The sequence below is a fragment of the Chelonia mydas genome, chromosome 9 (genome assembly GCF_015237465.2).
Source record: "Chelonia mydas isolate rCheMyd1 chromosome 9, rCheMyd1.pri.v2, whole genome shotgun sequence".
NCBI lineage: Eukaryota > Metazoa > Chordata > Testudines > Cheloniidae > Chelonia > Chelonia mydas.
In genome coordinates, this window is record NC_057855.1 from 98,219,483 (window position 1) to 98,237,312 (window position 17,830).

The window sequence follows — 17,830 nt, forward strand, 5'->3', positions numbered from 1 at the left end:
AGCTGACCCTCATCTGAGACCGGTAAGGAAAGGGCGAGGAACAGTGCCAGCATGAACAGTGGTACCGGGAAGTTGGAGACCGGTGCCACGACTGGGAATGATCCCACACCAAGAGGAATCGACACTCGGGGGACGGCCTAGCTGATGGGGGTCTGTGCTGCGGCGATCTCTGGCAGGAGGCCTGGTGGTACCATGGGTACGGGGATCAGCATCATGACTTGGATGCCCTGTGCCTCATAGGTGGCGACCTTGGTGTTAGGGACCTGGGTCTTCTAACAGGAGACCAAGGCTGCGGTGCCAGGGATCGATGCCTGTGGTCCAGGGACCCTCCATTGCTTTAGAGGGAGCTTGCCCATAGAGGTCTGGGCCTTAACTGGGTCCATCGCCTGGCTTGGTATCTGTGGTGCCGGCTGGCCTCCATGGTCCTTGGCCGCCGGGGCCACCTCGGGCACAGGTGGCCCTATGAGGGACTGGGATCCCCTGCCGCTCCCGGGAGTCGGATCCTTGGCTGGGCTACGGGGTCCAACCACAGCAGTATCCCCATGTAGCTCCAGGCGGGCACGTGGCCCAACACAGGTCCTTTGCCGGAAGCCCCCTTGTCTTGAGGCACCAACGGGCCCTTGGGCTTCAGCCGCTTCTTAGGCACTGGCGAGGGGGAATGGTGCCAGGCAGGTTCCAGCGCCAGCAGTTCACTACGCACTGACGCCGAAGTACTAGGTGTGGAGTCCACTTGGGAGGGCTCCAAGGCAGGACCAAGTGCAGCCTCCATGAAGAGGGCCCTCAAGTGGAGATCCCGCTCCTTTTGAGTTCAAGGGCAAAAGTTTTTGCAGATCCTGGACTTGTTTTTTCTGTGTGATTCCCCGGGACACTTCAAACAGATCTCATGGGGGTCACTGATGGGTATCAGCCAGGTACACATTGAACATGGCTTAAAGCCATGTGCTCCCCATTGCCATATTGGAGCCTCCACATTTATTTATTGACAAATAAAATTTGCAGAATTTTTATTTTTTTTTGGCACAGAATTTTTACTGTTTGGCACAGATTTTCCTCAGGAGTGTATATTTATATTCCTATAAAATGACTGACATTGGCTGTTTTTTGAACTTATGGCAAATGTGTCTAACTCTGTTCTGTTTTACTGATTATAGTGAGCAATTATTTTCTATATTGTTTTGTTTTTGCTTTAAAGGGAGGGAACGTGCCCTGTAATAAGTGTAGTTCAATAATACATTGGAAAAGTCTCATTCAGTTCATCAGTTGAACATTAAACAAGCAATACTGTGACACACCTATTAGTGTGGTTCTTTTGGGATGAATCCAAGTAATTCTGTTGCTCTTACACTTAATTACATAACTTTTGTCATCTCCTTAAAAAGGGTAGTTCAGTATTCACTTAGACATGAATGTTTCCTGGTTCTCTTAACTGCTGACATTTTTCAATATGCCAAAAGCAGGAGTTCAGAGAACAGCAGTAGCTACTCCATGCCAGTATCTCAATTCTCCCTGAAGTTGAACGTGGCAGGTGGTCTAGTGATATCTTTCCTTGCACCAGATGTTGCAGGAGTAAAAATCTTTACAGATGTCCTTTTTGGGTAACTTCTTTGTATGAGGAAAAAACTAAAATTATTGCTAACTAGTAACATTTTCTGAACTAGCAAATAAGTTTGCGTACATCTTTAATTTTACTGGATAATTCGGTCATTGGTTGTCTTATTTTAAGCCACTGAAATCTGTTTCTGGATGTCTAATTTTGGTAACCATCTATGGAAAGTAGTGAGCTAAATTTCTGTGGTGTCTGTAAAAAAAACAATATTTTAGCCCCACTTTACACAGGGCTTTTCTGACTGGATTTTTGCCATGTTTCATCTTCTGCACTTGAACTTTATTTGAATAATACATGTGCATTATCTGCAGTATTGTGTACATTTAAAAAAATAACTTTGCTTCCATCTCTTAATGATTTCTAACCTATCTTTGTAGTTGGTAGCTTGTGGCACACAGTGCAATGTTTATTACTGGATAGGTCTTTAGCTGCTCAAACACTTGTTAACTTGGCTGGGCTTGGGGGTTGGGGGGAAAAGAGAAACAGGAACTGGGTTGTTGTATGGATTTCTTTAACTCTCCACTCCTGGGGGAATTTTTGTGAATATCTGTATTGTTACAGACATACTTGCTGACAGGTGTTTTGAAATAAATTACCAAAATAATTGAAACTGGCATGATTATATAGTGTTATTTTGACAAATAAAATTGGTACAATTTTAAAATATTGTGTGCAAAATTTTTCATTTTTTGGCGCAGAATTCCCCCAAGAGTATATATGTAAGGCTATACCATATCTACTAAATAGGACCCCAATTCAAGAAAGCATTTAACCATATTCTTGAGTAGCCTTCCAAAATAGTAATGTTTTCCTAAATCAGGTCTATATGACCTGAAAGCCTGTACTGGCTTTACCAGTCAGAATGAGACATAAAAGGTGTAAAAATCCATGAGTGCCAAAGTATATATTAAGTACCGACCAATATAACCCTTCCGTAGAGTTGACGCGCACACAGATCTAACAAAATAAAGAGCAGATCTACATAAATACCCTAGTTTTTCACTTAGAAAACTTCCTTTTTTCACTACAATGCCATGAATAGAAAACATTTTTATATAGATTCTTTGATTTACCATGCACATGCCAAGTCAAACGTTCTTTTGATTCACACAGCTTATTTCTCTAGAGCTTGTTCTGGATGGAAATTTGATAAGTGCCCAGACAGACTCACAAGAACTAGTGTTCTAGACAGGAAGAGACTGACACCTAGGTTTAAAATCTTCTCTTTACTGGACTAACTTAGATTGCCTTACTCTTACAAATCCACAAGAGAAATCTTTATATTTCATTAAAGACAGCCTAGAGAGTCCAAGATTAGATATGTGGTTACCTCCATTATTATATAAGGAGACACTGAAATAATTTACTTATAAATCCTAATTTAGTTTCTACTATTTATGCTGCAAAATTTTTGCATCTCTCTCATTTGGTGAAGAAGATGAATAACTATTCGGTTTCACTTCCAAGTTCTCATGTAGTGTAGATGCAATGTTTTGGGAATGCTTTGTTAAAAAGGCCTTTAACCTTATATTTTTAACAGCAATGAAAACATTTCTATCAGTTTACATTTTTCAAAATGTATATTTTGAGCCAACTCAACCAAGAGCCATTAGTGCAGCTGGCATTCTGAAAAATGACTATATAAACACCACCATCTTACTCAACAGACCTGATCCCCCACCTGAATTCAGAGGCAGATCTGCTGCCAAAAGGGAGTTTTCACAGCTTTTTACTCCTCTTAAATCTGAAGAAAACCACAGGTGAGAGTGCTTTGGATTCTGTCCCACCTCTCATGCATCATAAACAGCACTGTCTATGAAGTTCCAATCAGCTACACTTGTACAACTCCAGAGTAGGCAAATACTTTGCACGCGGAGTCACTGACAGCATAATTTGAAGACAACAAGACATCACAGGTGTTACTGAAGCCTAATTTGTCGCAGAGAACTTTTATTATTGGTGATGCATAAGATGGAAGGAACCCAGCGTCGCTATTAGAACTCAAATTGAGTTTGTAGGGCTAGCAATTAGAAAAAAAATGTACTTGCACACCAAGCACATCTGATACATAAACTGCTGAAAGACTGAACATGGAATCCCACAAATTGCTTTTCAGAGCAGAACCACTTTAAATTAAGAGCCAAATACTCCACAGCCCTTTATAATTTCCTAATGTCTAGCTATGCATTTTTTCTATGGCCCAAAAATCACAGTGCCAGAAAACAAGGAAGCCACAAAAGTCACTGTTTAGAAACTTCGTATCCTAAAGGGTTAGGTTTATCAGTTTTCACTAGACAAATTTCTGGTTTCTACAGCACCCAGTATATGCTGAAGCAGTAACAATTTAAAGTTGCTTCAAGATACTGTGGAACCAACTGAATGCTATTAATTTCTGAGCGCAAGAACAAATTAACAGATATCTGACTGGATCCTTCCCCAGAGTTTTGTTTGTACAACGCCTTCCTTTAAACATTTAAGTACTTTATATCCAACACTGCTCACACTCAGTAGTAAGTCATATGCACAGTGATAATATTCCCATAACTGCAATGTATAAGGACACTACAAGATGCTTTAGAGGTACTGAGAGTTTGACACATTTCCAAACATACAGTACCTAAGCCTAATAAGTAAGCTAATTTTGCAGGTGCATGAACTCAAGGTGTCAAAGCAGTATTCCCCATTTACTCCTTACTAAACTTAAAGTCTTATTTCATCCATTCTTTATGCCATGGACTGGCTTCTCATCTGCTTCTGGGTTCAATGTGTTATAGGTTAAAATTAACACGCTGTTATAGTTTGCAAAACATAGGCACCATCCATCTCCTCCTCCTCCTGTACCCATTCCGAGACCAACTGAACCTCTTCTGAGTAGTCCCTTGCCAGGCACTCAAGGTTTGGAAGAAGAATGTTCCCAGTTAAGGATCCCCAGTGCCCAGCCACAGGATACTTTGACCTGGTAGTCCAGCTGAGCCAGTTTGTTAAACTTTCAAAGTAGAGAGCAAAGCTCATCTTTTCAGCCAAGCTTTTGATTAATCCAGTAGTCCTCAAATTGTGGACCACAGTGTAGTATCTGACAGGTCACATGGAGCTGGCTGCTCCTCTCCGCTTCTGCAGAAAGTTAGGCTCTTCATTGCAAGAAAACATGTATGCCAGTAAAAGAAGATGGATGGAAACAAGGGGAAGCCTGCCTTGCTGCCTTCACCAGAGGTTGCTACTACACAAGATGAAGAGAACTACCAGAAGATGCCAAAGGAGCCACTAGAAAGAAGAATGTTTACAGCATAAGGAAACCAGGCATGTGGCGGGTGGCAACACCAGACAACAGGGATATGCAAGGAAAGAAAGACTGGAACCAGGTGGTAGAAAGAACGAAGGAGACTACTTTCCCAATATTGGTTTTGCACACAGGCAACTGCTGTACTTGCCAAACAAGGATGTATGATCACCGACATTGTCTGCATGATTGAGATTAGAAGGAGAAGTGGCCCCCAACACAGTCTATTAAGGTGTGATTCTACAATATGTAAATGTTTGTGAGCCCCTGGTCTACTCTAAGGCATCTCTGTTCTTACTTCCAATTTTTTGTGTTATTGGTGTTTACTTTTATATGTAACACACCCATATGCCAAGTAGTGGTAAATTACTAAAATTAAAGAAGATATACCTTTAATGTGTTTTCCACCAAAGGTTAAATTGGGAGGTAGATAATTAAGCATTATCTAATACTACATGGGATAAAAAGAAAAGGCGTACTTGTGGCACCTTAAAGGCTAACAAATTTATTAGTTATTTAGAGGCTAACAAATTTATTAGTTATTTATTTTGAATGTTATAATTCTTGACATCGGATTTGTGTCCATTTATTCTTTTATGTAGAGACTATCCAGTTTGGCCAATGTACACGGCAGAGGGGCATTGCTGGCACATGATGGCATATATCATGAGGGGGAAAGGAGTCCAGGAGAGCTGGCTGTATGTTAAAGAATCTTTATTGAGGTTACAGGGACAAACCATCCCGATGTGTACAAAGAATAGTAAATATGGCAGGCGAACAGCTTGGCTTAACAGTGAAATCCTTGCTGATCTTAAATACAAAAAAGAAGCTTACAAGAAGTGGAAGATTCGACAAATGACCAGGGATGAGTATAAAAATATTGCTCAGGCATGCAGGAGTGAAATCAGGAAGGCCAAATCACACCTGGAGTTGCAGCTAGCAAGAGATGTTAAGAGTAACAAGAAGAGTTTCTTCAGGTATGTTAGCAACAAGAAGAAAGTCAAGGAAAGTGTGGGCCCCTTACTGAATGAGGGAGGCAATCTAGTGACAGAGGATGTGGAAAAAGCTAATGTACTCAATGCTTTTTTTGCCTCTGTCTTCACGAACAAGGTCAGCTCCCAGACTGCTGCACTGGGCAGTACAGCATGGGGAGGAGGCGACCAGCCCTCTGTGGAGAAAGAAGTGGTTCGGGACTATTTCGAAAAGCTGGACGAGCACAAGTCCATGGGGCCGAATGCATTGCAGCCGAGAGTGCTAAAGGAGTTGGTGGATGTGATTGCAGAGCCATTGGCCATTATCTTTGAAAACTCACGGTGATCCGGGGAAGTCCCGGACGACTGGAAAAAGGCTAATGTAGTGCCCATCTTTAAAAAAGGGAAGGAGGAGGATCCTGGGAACTACAGGCCGGTCAGCCTCACCTCAGTCCCTGGAAAAATCATGGAGCAGGTCCTCAAGGAATCAATTCTGAAGCACTTAGAGGAGAGGAAAGTGATCAGGAACAGTCAGCATGGACTCACCAAGGGCAAGTCATGCCTGACTAATCTAATTGCCTTCTATGATGAGATAACTGGCTCCGTGGATGAAAGGAAAGCAGTGGACGTGTTGTTCCTTGACTTTAGCAAAGCTTTTGACACTGTCTCCCACAGTATTCTTGCCAGCAAGTTAAGGTAGTATGGGCTGGATGGACTATAAGGTGGATAGAAAGCTGGCTAGATTGTCGGGTTCAACGGGTAGTGATCAATGGCTCCATGTCTAGCTGGCAGCCGGTATCAAGTGGAGTGCCCCAAGGGTCGGTCCTGGGGCCGGTTTTGTTCAATATCTTCATTAATGATCTGGAGGATGGTGTGGATTGCACCCTCAGCAAGTTTGCAGATAACACTAAACTGGGAAGAGAGGTAGGTATGCTGGAGGGTAGGGATAGGATACAGAGGGACCTAGACAAATTGGAGGATTGGGCCAAAAGAAATCTGATGAGGTTAAACACGAACAAGTGCAGAGCCCTGCACTTAGGACGGAAGAATCCCATGCACTGCTACAGACTAGGGACCGAATGGCTAGGCAGCAGTTCTGTAGAAAAGGACCGAGGGGTTACAGTGGAAGAGAAGCTGGATATGAGTCAACAGTGTGCCCTTGTTGCCAAGAAGGCCAATGGCATTTGGGGATGTATAAGTAGGGGCATTGCCAGCTGATCGAGGGACGTGATCGTTCCCCTCTATTCGACACTGGTGAGGCCTCATCTGGAGTACTGTGTCCAGTTTTGGGCCCCACACTACAAGAAGGATGTGGAAAAACTGGAAAGAGTCCAGCAGAGGGCAACAAAAATGATTAGGAGACTGGAACACATGAGTTATGAGGAGAGGCTGAGGGAACTGGGGATGTTTAGTCTACGAAAGAGAAGAATGAGAGGGGATTTGATAGCTGCTTTCAACTACCTGAAAGGGGGTTCCAAAGAGGATGGCTCTAGACTGTTCTCAGTGGTAGCAGATGACAGAACAAGGAGTAATGGTCTCAAGTTGCAGGGGGGGAGATTTAGGTTGGATATTAGGAAAAACTTTTTCAATAGGAGGGTGGTGAAACACCAGAATGCGTTACCTAGAGAGGTGGCGGAATCTCCTTCCTTAGAAGTTTTTACGGTCAGGCTTGACAAAGCCCTGGCTGGGATGATTTAATTGGGGATTGGTCCTGCTTTGAGCAGGGGGTTGGACTAGATGACCTCCTGAGGTCCCTTCCAACCCTGATATTCTATGATTCTATATCACATTGGTAGATGCGCAGGGTGAACGAGCCTCTGATAGTGTGGCTGATCTGATTCTTACAACTACAGTACCCACCTGCTGAAGTGAAGAAACAGATTGACAGAGCCAGAAGAGTACCCAGAAGTTACCGACTACAGGACCTGCCTAACAAAGAAAATAACAGAACGCCACTAGCCGTCAGCTTCAGCCCCCAACTAAAACCTCTCCAATGCATCATCAAGGATCTACAACCTATCCTGAAGGACGACTCATCACTCTCACAGATCTTGGGAGACAGGCCAGTCTTTGCTTACAGACAGCCCCCCAACCTGAAGCAAATACTCACGAGCAACCACATACCACACAACAGAACCACTAACCCAGGAACCTATCCTTGCAACAAAGCCCGTTGCCAACTGTCCCCACATATCTATTCGGGGGACACCATCATAGAGCCTAATCACATCAGCACACTATCAGAGGCTCGTTCACCTGCACATCTACCAATGTGATAGATGCCATCATGTGCCAGCAATGCCCCTCAGCCATGTACATTGGCCAAACTGGACAGTCTCTAGGTAAAAGAATGGACACATATCAGACGTCAAGAATTATAACATTCAAAAACGAGTTGGAGAATACTTCAATCTCTTTGTTCACTCAATTACAGACCTAAAAGTGGCAATTCTTCAACAAAAAAACTTCAGAAACAGACTCCAACGAGAGACTGCTGAATTGGAATTAATTTGCAAACTGGATACAATTAACTTAGGCTTGAATAAAAACTGGGAGTGGATATGTTATTACATAAAGTAAAACTATTTCCCCTTGTTTATTTCCCCTCCTACTGTTCTTGTCAACTGCTGGAAATGGCCCACCTTGATTATCACTACAAAAGGTCCCACCCCCAACCCCTGCTCTCCTGCTGGTAATAGCTCACCTTTCCTGATCACTCTTGTTACAGTCTGTATGGTAACACCCATAGAATCATAGAATATCAGGGTTGGAAGGGACCTCAGGAGGTCATCTAGTCCCACCCCCTGCTCAAAGCAGGACCAATCCCCAATTTTTGCCCCAGATCCCTAAATGGCCCCCTCAATGATTGAACTCACAATCCTGGCTTTAGCATGCCAATGCTCAAACTACTGAGCTATCCCTCTCCCCATTGTTTCAGGCTCTCTGTGTATATAAAATTTCCCCACTATATATTCCACAGTACGGATCCGATGAAGTGAGCTGTAGCTCATGAAAGCTTATGCTCTAATAAATTTCTTATTCTCTAAGGTGCCACAAGTACTCCTTTTCTTTTTTACGGATACAGACTAACACGGCTGCTACTCTGAAACCCACATGGGATAAGTGTCAATCAGCCAAATATTCTCCAGTAAACTTCTCCTACCTGAGACAGAGAAGACCTCAAATTCAGTCATAAATAATTCACAAAATATCCTCACCTCCACATAATCCCCCTACTCCTTGTACCCAATAGACAGAATATCCCAAGACATTTCCACCAGTGCTGAATATTAGATGAATTCTGATAACACACAAATTAGAAGCAGGAAAGGAAAAGCTCACCAACCACTCCTCCAACTAGAAGATGTTATTTCTCCAGTGATTTTCCATTGGTGGAGAAAGCACACAAAGACCAGCAAAAATTGTATTTTCCACACAGGGTTTAAGGACTGCCTTTGGAAAGCACAAATGATTCATCAGGAACTTTAAAGGCAATTTTCCTGTTAATTCTTAAGTGTTTAACTGTCCACTCTCGAGCTATTTGGTTATCCATCTATACACTTAGAAAATAATCAAAGCTGGAAAGACCAACTTCAAATGATTTTCATAGTAAAATATTAAGGGCTGTCCAGTAGCGAAGACTCATCTCAGCCTGCACCCATCTGAAATGAAAGGTATAGCAGGGATATTAAAGCCTTGCTCATCTGTATTTGATGTGGCCCTTCCAAATACACGCCTGGCCAGCTAAGTCAAAGAAATGCAGTGGGAGATGAGCCCTCCTACTAAGCAGCCCACCACATCCCTCTTCCAACTTCAGGAATACCTATCCTTCACCCCCAAAACTGTTAGTGCAAGACAGCTCTCACAATTTATACCTAGAAGCACTTTTCTTCAGGGGGCCTCTGTGGAATAGGATTTCAGAGAGAGACACTAAATTATTCTAGCAGTAGGAAGCTATTTTAAACTCTTCCTTCCACTTTAAATTTTCATGCTCTGTTTTTTTTTTTTAAGTTAGTGTTACGTTACAAAACAAATTCCAAACACACATTGGAGGCCATGGAAAACCATGGTTCAGATCAATGGCAACCTTAACAGTGCTCCTTTAGCTCCATTCATCTCTCACTTTCTGTTCTAATCTTAAATTTGTAGAACATACTATTTATATAATCTGCAGGTAGAATGTTAAAAATCTGAACCTCCGAGCATTAGTGTTATATACGCGTTTCCAACACTAAGCATGATGCTTCATCACCATGCTAGCCTTTACTCTTCTAATCTATGTGCTGTAATTTTATGAGTTTGGCTTAGAAGTGTGAATACATAGACACACAGAGCTTTGTTAGGTTCTGTGCATATGGAACCTACAGAAGAAAATGTACTTAGCAGGCTATTTGTACTTAGCAATTCCTGATTACAGTAACTCCTCACTTAAAGTCGTCCCAGTTAACATTGTTTCATTGTTACGTTGCTGATCAATTAGGGAACATGCTCTTTTAAAGTTCTGCAATGCTCCCTTATAAGTCGTTTGGCAGCCACCTGCTTTGTCCACTGCTTGCAGGAAGAGCAGCCCATTGGAGCTGGCTGGAGGGGGCTTGGAACCAGGGTGGACCGGCAGCCCCCCATCAATTCCCCAAAGTTCCCTGTGCGGCAGCCGCCCAGCACAGTATCAGCAGCCAGAAGTTCAGCTGTCCCTCCCCCCACTACCATGTGCTGCTCCTGTCCTCTGCCTTGGAGCTGCTCTCTGGAGCCTCCTGCTTGCTGCGGGGGTGGGGGCTAATGTCAGGGTGCCTCCCGCTCCTGCACCCAGCTTACCCCATCTTCCATAGAGCCGGGGGGGAGGGTGGACACGTCAGGGCTCAGGACGGACGGAGCTTCCAGGCAGCAGCTGCTGTCTCAGCTTGCTGATTAACGTAAAAAGGCACTGTACTTAGAGTGGGATCAGTGTACTTAAAGGAGCAATGCGCATCTCTCTCTCACACACAGGGTGTGTGTTTCTGTCTGCCATGCTGTCTCCCCTCCCTCCATTCGTGCTGCCTTGTAGAGCGTGAGGCTACAATAACAACAATCGGTTAACCCTTGAGGGCTCAGCTGAGTGCTAGTTCATCATTTAGCAGTAAGGCATTCCCTGGGAAATATCCCACCCTCTGATTTCACCACCACAACCAAGCTTCAGAATCATCATCGCTCTGTGTGTGTGTATGTCTTTTGTCTGGTGAAAAAAAATTCCCTGGAACCTAACCTCCCCTATTTACATTAATTCTTATGGGGAAATTGGATTCACTTAACACTGTTTCGCTTAAAGTCGCATTTTTCAGGAACATAACTACAACATTAAGTGAGGAGTTACCGTGCACATGTTATTTCATGAACTGAGTATAAGCTGTACAAAATATTTTGGAGTCTATGCACCCACTCTAAGTGTTTTCATAGCTATTCATGAGATAAACCTGTGTAATTAATAAGATTGTCCGAGTCTCCTATTGCTGTCAGGGCGGTAATGTAAGGGCAAAGTTAGGATTGCTTTAGCGACCTTTGTGTGGACTTTCCATAGTTTCCAACATTTGGATTTTTGTTTTTCTATTAAACAAACATTTTAAGGGCTTTTTCTAATAAGAGCAGAAGAAATCTCTGTGCAACCTCAAAACTATGTTAACAAAATTTCTGTCTGGAAATTAGCCTACAAGCAATATAATAGATTATCACATTGTTTTTGTTCATGGAATGTTATTTTGCTTTTATGCATAATTAAATAATGGACAGAAAGGGGAAAGTATTATCATAATACAGCTGAAAACGTTATAGCTACAGCACATTCCCTTCCATAAATTCTGTTTCCAACTCCTACACTACAACAAAAACAAAAAAATCCTTCCAACATTACATGGTAGATGATGGTTTGAGATTACAGACACACTTTCCCACAGTGCTAATTTTAACATAACTTTTGGATCTTATTCCACCATACTCGGATCTGTTTACGCTTTCTTAAATCAAACTTCATGCATTTAATTTTAACACCGACCAGAAGCAGGTAATGCTTTAATAATTACTCAGGTGACCTTCAATAAATAATACTAATTCAAATTAAAAAAAAAAAAGAAAAAAGAAAAAAAGAAAACCATTTCTATCTCCTAATCATTTAATGCAGGGATGGGCAAACTTTTCGGCCCAAGGGCCATATCTGGGTATGGAAATTGTATGGTGGGCCATGAATGCTCATGTAACTGAGGCTGGCGTGCAGGAGGGCTCCGGCTGGCGATGCGGGCTCTGGGGTGGGGCTGGGGACGAGGGGTTGGGGGTGCAGGACGGTCTCTGGGCTGGGACTGAGGGGTTTGGAGGATGGGGGGGGGATCAGGGCTGGGGCAGGGATGTTGGAGGTGGTCGGGGGGAAGGCTCTGAGGGGCGCTTACCTCAAGCAGCTCCCAGAAACAGCAGCATATCCCCCCTCTGGCTCCTATGCGGAGTTGCGGCCAGGCGGCTCTGTGCGCTGCCCCATCCGCAGGCGCCACCCCTGCAGCTCCCATTGGTTGCGGTTCCTGGCCAATGGGAGCAGCGGGGGCGGCACTTAGGGCAGGGGCAGCGTACAGAGCCCCCTGGCAGCCCCTATGCGTTGGAGCCAGAGGGGACATGCTGCTGCTTCTGGGAGCCATGCGGAGTGGGGCAATACCCTGACTCCGTCCCCGGCTGGAGCACCGGAGCAGAGAAAGCCCCGGACACCACTTCCCGGTGGGACCTCGAGGGCCTGATTAAAATATCGAGAGGGCCGGATGTGGCCCCCGGGCCGTAGTTTGCCCATCCCTGATTTAATGACTTCTTTCATAGTTTCTTTAACCAGTCACAGAACAGTAAAATGTGCAAAGGGGAATACCATGCAGAATAATTTTACACTAAACTCAAAATCTTTTATATTCTAGAAAAGCTTTTAATGTTTCTTATACTTGTCTTCATAAAAAAATAGTCTCAAGGAGAAAACATCAATTCTACTCAGATGTACTTATGAGCACTTAAGGAAAATGTGCTTTAAGTCTACATGTGTACATCAAAGGGTTTGGGTTAAACTAAAAACACAGTAGTGAAAGGAAATGTACTATTATATAAAGTTTAATATCGGAAAACAGTGCTTTAAATAATGTCAGGGTCCTTGCTGAACTATACTACAGCCCAAAAAAGTAGAATATCAATATATTAAAGATCTTTTAAGATAAAGAAATGGGCAACCAGATTACAGAATTTTTAGATAGAAAACGTGTCCAAAATGCTTATCAAAGCAATATAAGAAAATTCTCTGAAGCGAAGTCACACCATGGGACACAACAAAAAGAAAAGGCTCAAACTAAGACTTCTCCCTTGCTTCTAATTTTTAAAAATGTATCATCAATAATATTGATATAGTATGGAGATTAAGGAGTACTTGTGGCACCTTAGAGACTAACAAATTTATTTGAGCATCCGATGAAGTGAGCTGTAGCTCACGAAAGCTTATGCTCAAATAAATTAGTTAGTCTCTAAGGTGCCACAAGTACTCCTTTTCTTTTTGCGAATACAGACTAACACGGCTGCTACTCTGAAACCTGTCATTATGGAGATTAAGCGTATTGGCAGGTTAAATTGGTATGGCAAAAGTATGGTTTCACATCTCTCTGCACCGTCAAAAAGTTGGTGAAGCAATTTCTTTGAAAGGAGAAATTCAAAAGATTTTAGAAAAGTACAAAAATTGCGCAGATCTTCAGAAATAATGGTATTAACTTTATCCTTACAAATGTTATCACTGGCCTGGCCTACTTTGCTGAAAGTTCATTTTTGGAAAGCGTACAATTATAGTGTTTGGGTAAACATTCCACAAATACTTACAAGCTGCATCTAATCACACTCAAAATATTGTTACTAGCAGCTTTAAAACTTCTTTTACTCTACATAGAATTATCCAACATACATCCTAAAAGCTATTGTATTAATGTCTTCCTTGATTTTACAGGCATGACTGCAAAACGAAGGGAAAACTTGAAAATAGTAATTGCATTTTCCATCTTGTATGGTTCGGTGTTTTCTGTTGTAGCTGTCCCGTCCATGATCCTGGCACAAAGCCTTCCAGAGTTTATGAATATACACCATCTCAGAAGAATTCTCTTACTTTTCACACACCACTCACCCAATTAAAAAAAGTATGAAAGAAACAAGTGACATTTAAACTAGATAGAGGAAAAAAGAGAAAGATGTTACTAGAAACATTAGACACAACTATTAAGAGACAAATATTTTATATATTTATTTTACAAAAACTAAGACATACCAATAATAGGACATCTCAGTGGGGGGGGGGGGGGGGGGGCTGAAATGGCTTGCAATCTTGAAAACACTGTAGCATCAATATTATGGATCATCACATTCATTTGGGAAAGTTACAGGGCTCGGATTTTCAAAGGAAAATAAGGATATGTCTACACATAAACCAGTGCGCAGCTGTGCCGTGCTACTGCTGCAGAGAAGATGCTACCTACACCTACAGGAGGGGTTCGCGAGGCAGGGAGGGTAGTCCACCTCCCGGACAGACAGTAGCTAGGTCGACAGAGCCCCCAAGAGATGCAGTTATAACAAGCTAATTTCCTAGCATAGACCAGGCTTAAGGAGTTTGATGCGCAAATCCCATAGAAACGGGCATTTGGTGCCTAACTCCTTTAGGGTCATTTGAAAACCCCACCCTAAATCTGTTTTAGGACGTTGGAAAGAGGGGAAAGGACAGGCGGGGACACCGCTGCTACAGTTGCGAAAACAAAGAGAACGAACTGTCAAGGGCCCCAGCAACAAATACACAGAAGCCCCGTTTTCCAGGGAGGTTCCCGGCCCGGCCCAGCCTGGGAACTGCCAACAGACCGACACCTCCTAGGAGCAGCCGAGCTGCCAGCCTGGATGAAGGCAGGGCTCCACTTCCCCCATCTCTTCCCATTCACCAGAAGGTCTCCCGGGAACCTGCGATCCAGGCCCAGCGCCAGGAGCCGGGGAAGGCCTGTCTGGCGTGCCCTGGCCGGCGGGGCTGCGATGCCATTTCACCCGCGCCCCCGCACCCGGAGACTTCGTGCTGTTTGCAATCGGTTTAACAGCACTCGGGTGCTGCGGGGGGGCGGCCTCTGAACAAAGCCGGGCCCCCCCCAGCGCTGAGGGGGCAGCCCCCCCCACTCGCCCCCACCAAGGCGTCGGGGTCCGAGACCCCACCTACCCCCAAGCCCGGTCAGGGGACCCCCCCCCGGCGGGCGCAGCGCCCGAGGGGCTCCGGGAGCCAGGAGCGGGGTGGGGGGCGGCGGCACCCCCAGCTCCCGCCCGCCGCCCCGGCCCAAGGTCCTGCCCAAGGACTCGCCGGGCCGGGCCCCGTCGCCCCCCGCGGCCTGGTCACGCCGGGCCGGGCGGGCCAGACACGCGCAGGCCGCAGCCGACGCCCGGCCCGAGCCGCCAGCGGCCCCCCCCCGCCCGCCCGCCGGCACCGGCCCGGCCGCGCCGCTTCCGGGCAAGGCCCCGCTCCCCGGCCTCCATTTCCCGCCCGGGCCGGGCCCGCCCCGCTCACCTGCATGCCGGGCACCTGCACGGCCACCGGCGAGTGGGCCATGGCGGCCGGGCGCCGCCCGCGGCTGGCTCTGGCTGCGGCTCCGGCCGGGAGGGGCTGCCTGCGGCGGGGCCTGCAAGGACAAAGCCGGAGGGAGGCTGGTTAGGCCGGGCCGGGCTCCGCTCCCCGCCCCGGCCCCGGCCCCGGCCCGGGGCTCACCTGAGGGGGGTCGCTGCGGGGCGCCTAGCGCCGCTCTCCCATGCCCGGCGGCGGGGCTCTAGGCGCGGCCTGGCCGGCGGCTGCCGCCCGCTCTGCCCATGGCCCCGGCGGGGTGGGGCGGGAAGGTCCGGCGGCGGCGGGCGCGGGGCGGCGGGGCGGCGAGGCCGGGGCTGGGCTCAGGGCGCCGCGGCGGCCAGCGCCATGTTGGGCTCGGGGAAGCGGTGGTGCGGCCGCGGCTCCGTCCTTCCGTCTCCTCGGCTCCGGCCGCGCGGGGTGGAGCCGCCGGGACACGGCCCCGCGTCACCCGCCCCCCGCCTTCGGGGCCGCCCACGGGGCGGGGAGCCGGGGCCAGGGCGGCCCTGGCGAGAGGAGGCCGCCGCGCCCGCCCCCCCAGCGCGGGCCTGGGCCTCGCCCCTGCGGGAGCCAGAGCCGTGGGACCCCCCGGGAGCAGAGCAAGCCGGCCAGTCCCTTCGCCTGGCCCCGGGCTCGGCTGCCCCTGCGCCCTGCCCGCGGAGGAGGGGGCCGCGGCCCACCGCTTGGTCCCGAGGGATGGTGTTTGTCAACCACCGGGGGGGCCTTGTCCGCGGCTCCGAAGACCTGCCCTGGTCCGCGGCTCCGGGGCCTTTGGTCTCCTCATGAGGGTGGAGGCGGTGCCGTAGATTGGAGATCATGGAATCCTAGACTCTCAGGGTGGAAGGGATACTCAGGAGGTCACCGAGTCCCATCCCATCTGCTCAAAGCAGGACCAATCCCCAGTTTTTGCCCCAGATCCCTAAATGGCTCCCTCAAGGATTGAACTCACAACTCGGGGTTTAGCAGGCCAATGCTCAAACCACTGAGCTATCCTTTCCCCCCCCCCCCCTTTTTTTGCCCCAGATGCTTTGAGGCCCCCTCTCAAGATGGGAAATTGCCGAGTAATTGTGGCCTTTTGTACAGGCTTCACTGTATTTAACCCAACTCGGTCGATATTTAACTTGACATCCCGCTAACATTTAGGAATGCAAGCCTGACGTTTTGATTTGTTCATCAGGCAGTCCACAGTTCTTCCATAGCCTCCCTTCAGGAGGATGCGGAGTTGGCAAAGTCCTCTCTTCTCATTGGCTTCCCCCCGCCAGCCGCTGCTGGTGTGCTGAACCCAGTGCTCACCTTGTTGTGACTCAGTTTCTCTGCTTGACCGGCTGCCTCCAACATAACTGTTAAACCCCAACTTTCATTCTTCTTTTAGAACTTAACACTTGACTGAACTTCACTATGTCCCCTCTGGCAAACACCCAGACATAGCAACCTTTTTCTTTTTATAGTTATCCCATCCCCTAAGATGTGAACCAGCTCCTGAGTTTCTTGTTCCTTATCAATAATTTCCCCCTCTTGAGGCTGATTTTTCAATTGTCCAGCTCCAGTTATTTGTCTCAGCTGCCCCAGAACCTTCTGACCCTACACTTTACCTCCCTCCTATGATGGGCCATTCTTCTTTGTGTCGGAAGGGAAGGACAAATAGTACTTCAGGTGACATTTCTCTGTACTTAGCACCCTGTGGTCATGTATAGTTGTAGGTGAAACCTACTGTAGTGCCTCCACAATAGGTCTAAAATGCCTTTTAGCCAAAACAGTCCTGTCTCCTGCAATGTATCAGTTGCACTGAAAATTGACTCCATTGTCTGATGTCTCCATAATCCAAATGTGCTCAGTGCCTTCTGTGATATAGAGGAATTGAGATTGTTTTGAATTAGGCAGTACTTTTCCTTTTTAGCTGTGGATCAAATGTTCTGTTTTTATATTTATGGGATAAAAGCATTTGGAGTATCTAGTTGCTTCTTTGCAAAAGTAACTGTATCCAGCACACTGGGCCCTTGCCCCTGGATAGCACTCTCTCTCCTCCCCAAATATTAAAATTGGGCCCATCATCCTTATAGAAAGCCCCCCTGCAACTATAGAGACAGAGGGTTAAATGCTGGCTCCACTGAAATCAATAGGAGTATAGCCATTGACTTAATTGGGGTCAGGATTATACCCATACGGAAATACCTGCATCAAGATGACAGCCTTTTCACCCATGTAGGCCATCCTGCCTACATTAGGGCAGGGCCATCCCACTCATATGGAAAATCCTTTCCAAAGGCAGTAGAGCTCCTCCATTCACCTGTGAAAACTACATGCACTAAAAGCCCTGCTTGCAAGGGAGGTCCCTGAAAATTGATAGGGGTTCCATGAGTTCACAGGGT

At 46.4% G+C, this 17,830-nt stretch overlaps 1 protein-coding gene and 1 long non-coding RNA gene across 2 annotated transcripts in view; both read right to left on the reverse strand.

Annotated features, from left to right (window-relative positions):
• STK26 (serine/threonine kinase 26) overlaps positions 1–15,834 on the reverse strand; it is a 54,959-nt gene extending 39,125 nt beyond the window's left edge. Inside the window, exons 1-2 of the mRNA XM_037908662.2 lie at positions 15,609–15,834; positions 15,411–15,522 (exon numbers count right to left, since the gene is read on the reverse strand). Coding sequence (XP_037764590.1) covers positions 15,411–15,452 — 42 coding nt within the window. The 5' untranslated portion in view covers positions 15,453–15,522; positions 15,609–15,834. The remainder of the gene's footprint in view (positions 1–15,410; positions 15,523–15,608) is intronic.
• LOC122461822 lies at positions 12,940–15,308 on the reverse strand. Its single transcript, XR_006284021.1, has 2 exons — positions 14,145–15,308; positions 12,940–14,043 (listed from the first exon to the last, which is right to left on the reverse strand). It is a non-coding gene; the product is annotated as an uncharacterized LOC122461822 (long non-coding RNA).
• Positions 15,835–17,830: the final 1,996 nt, after the last annotated feature.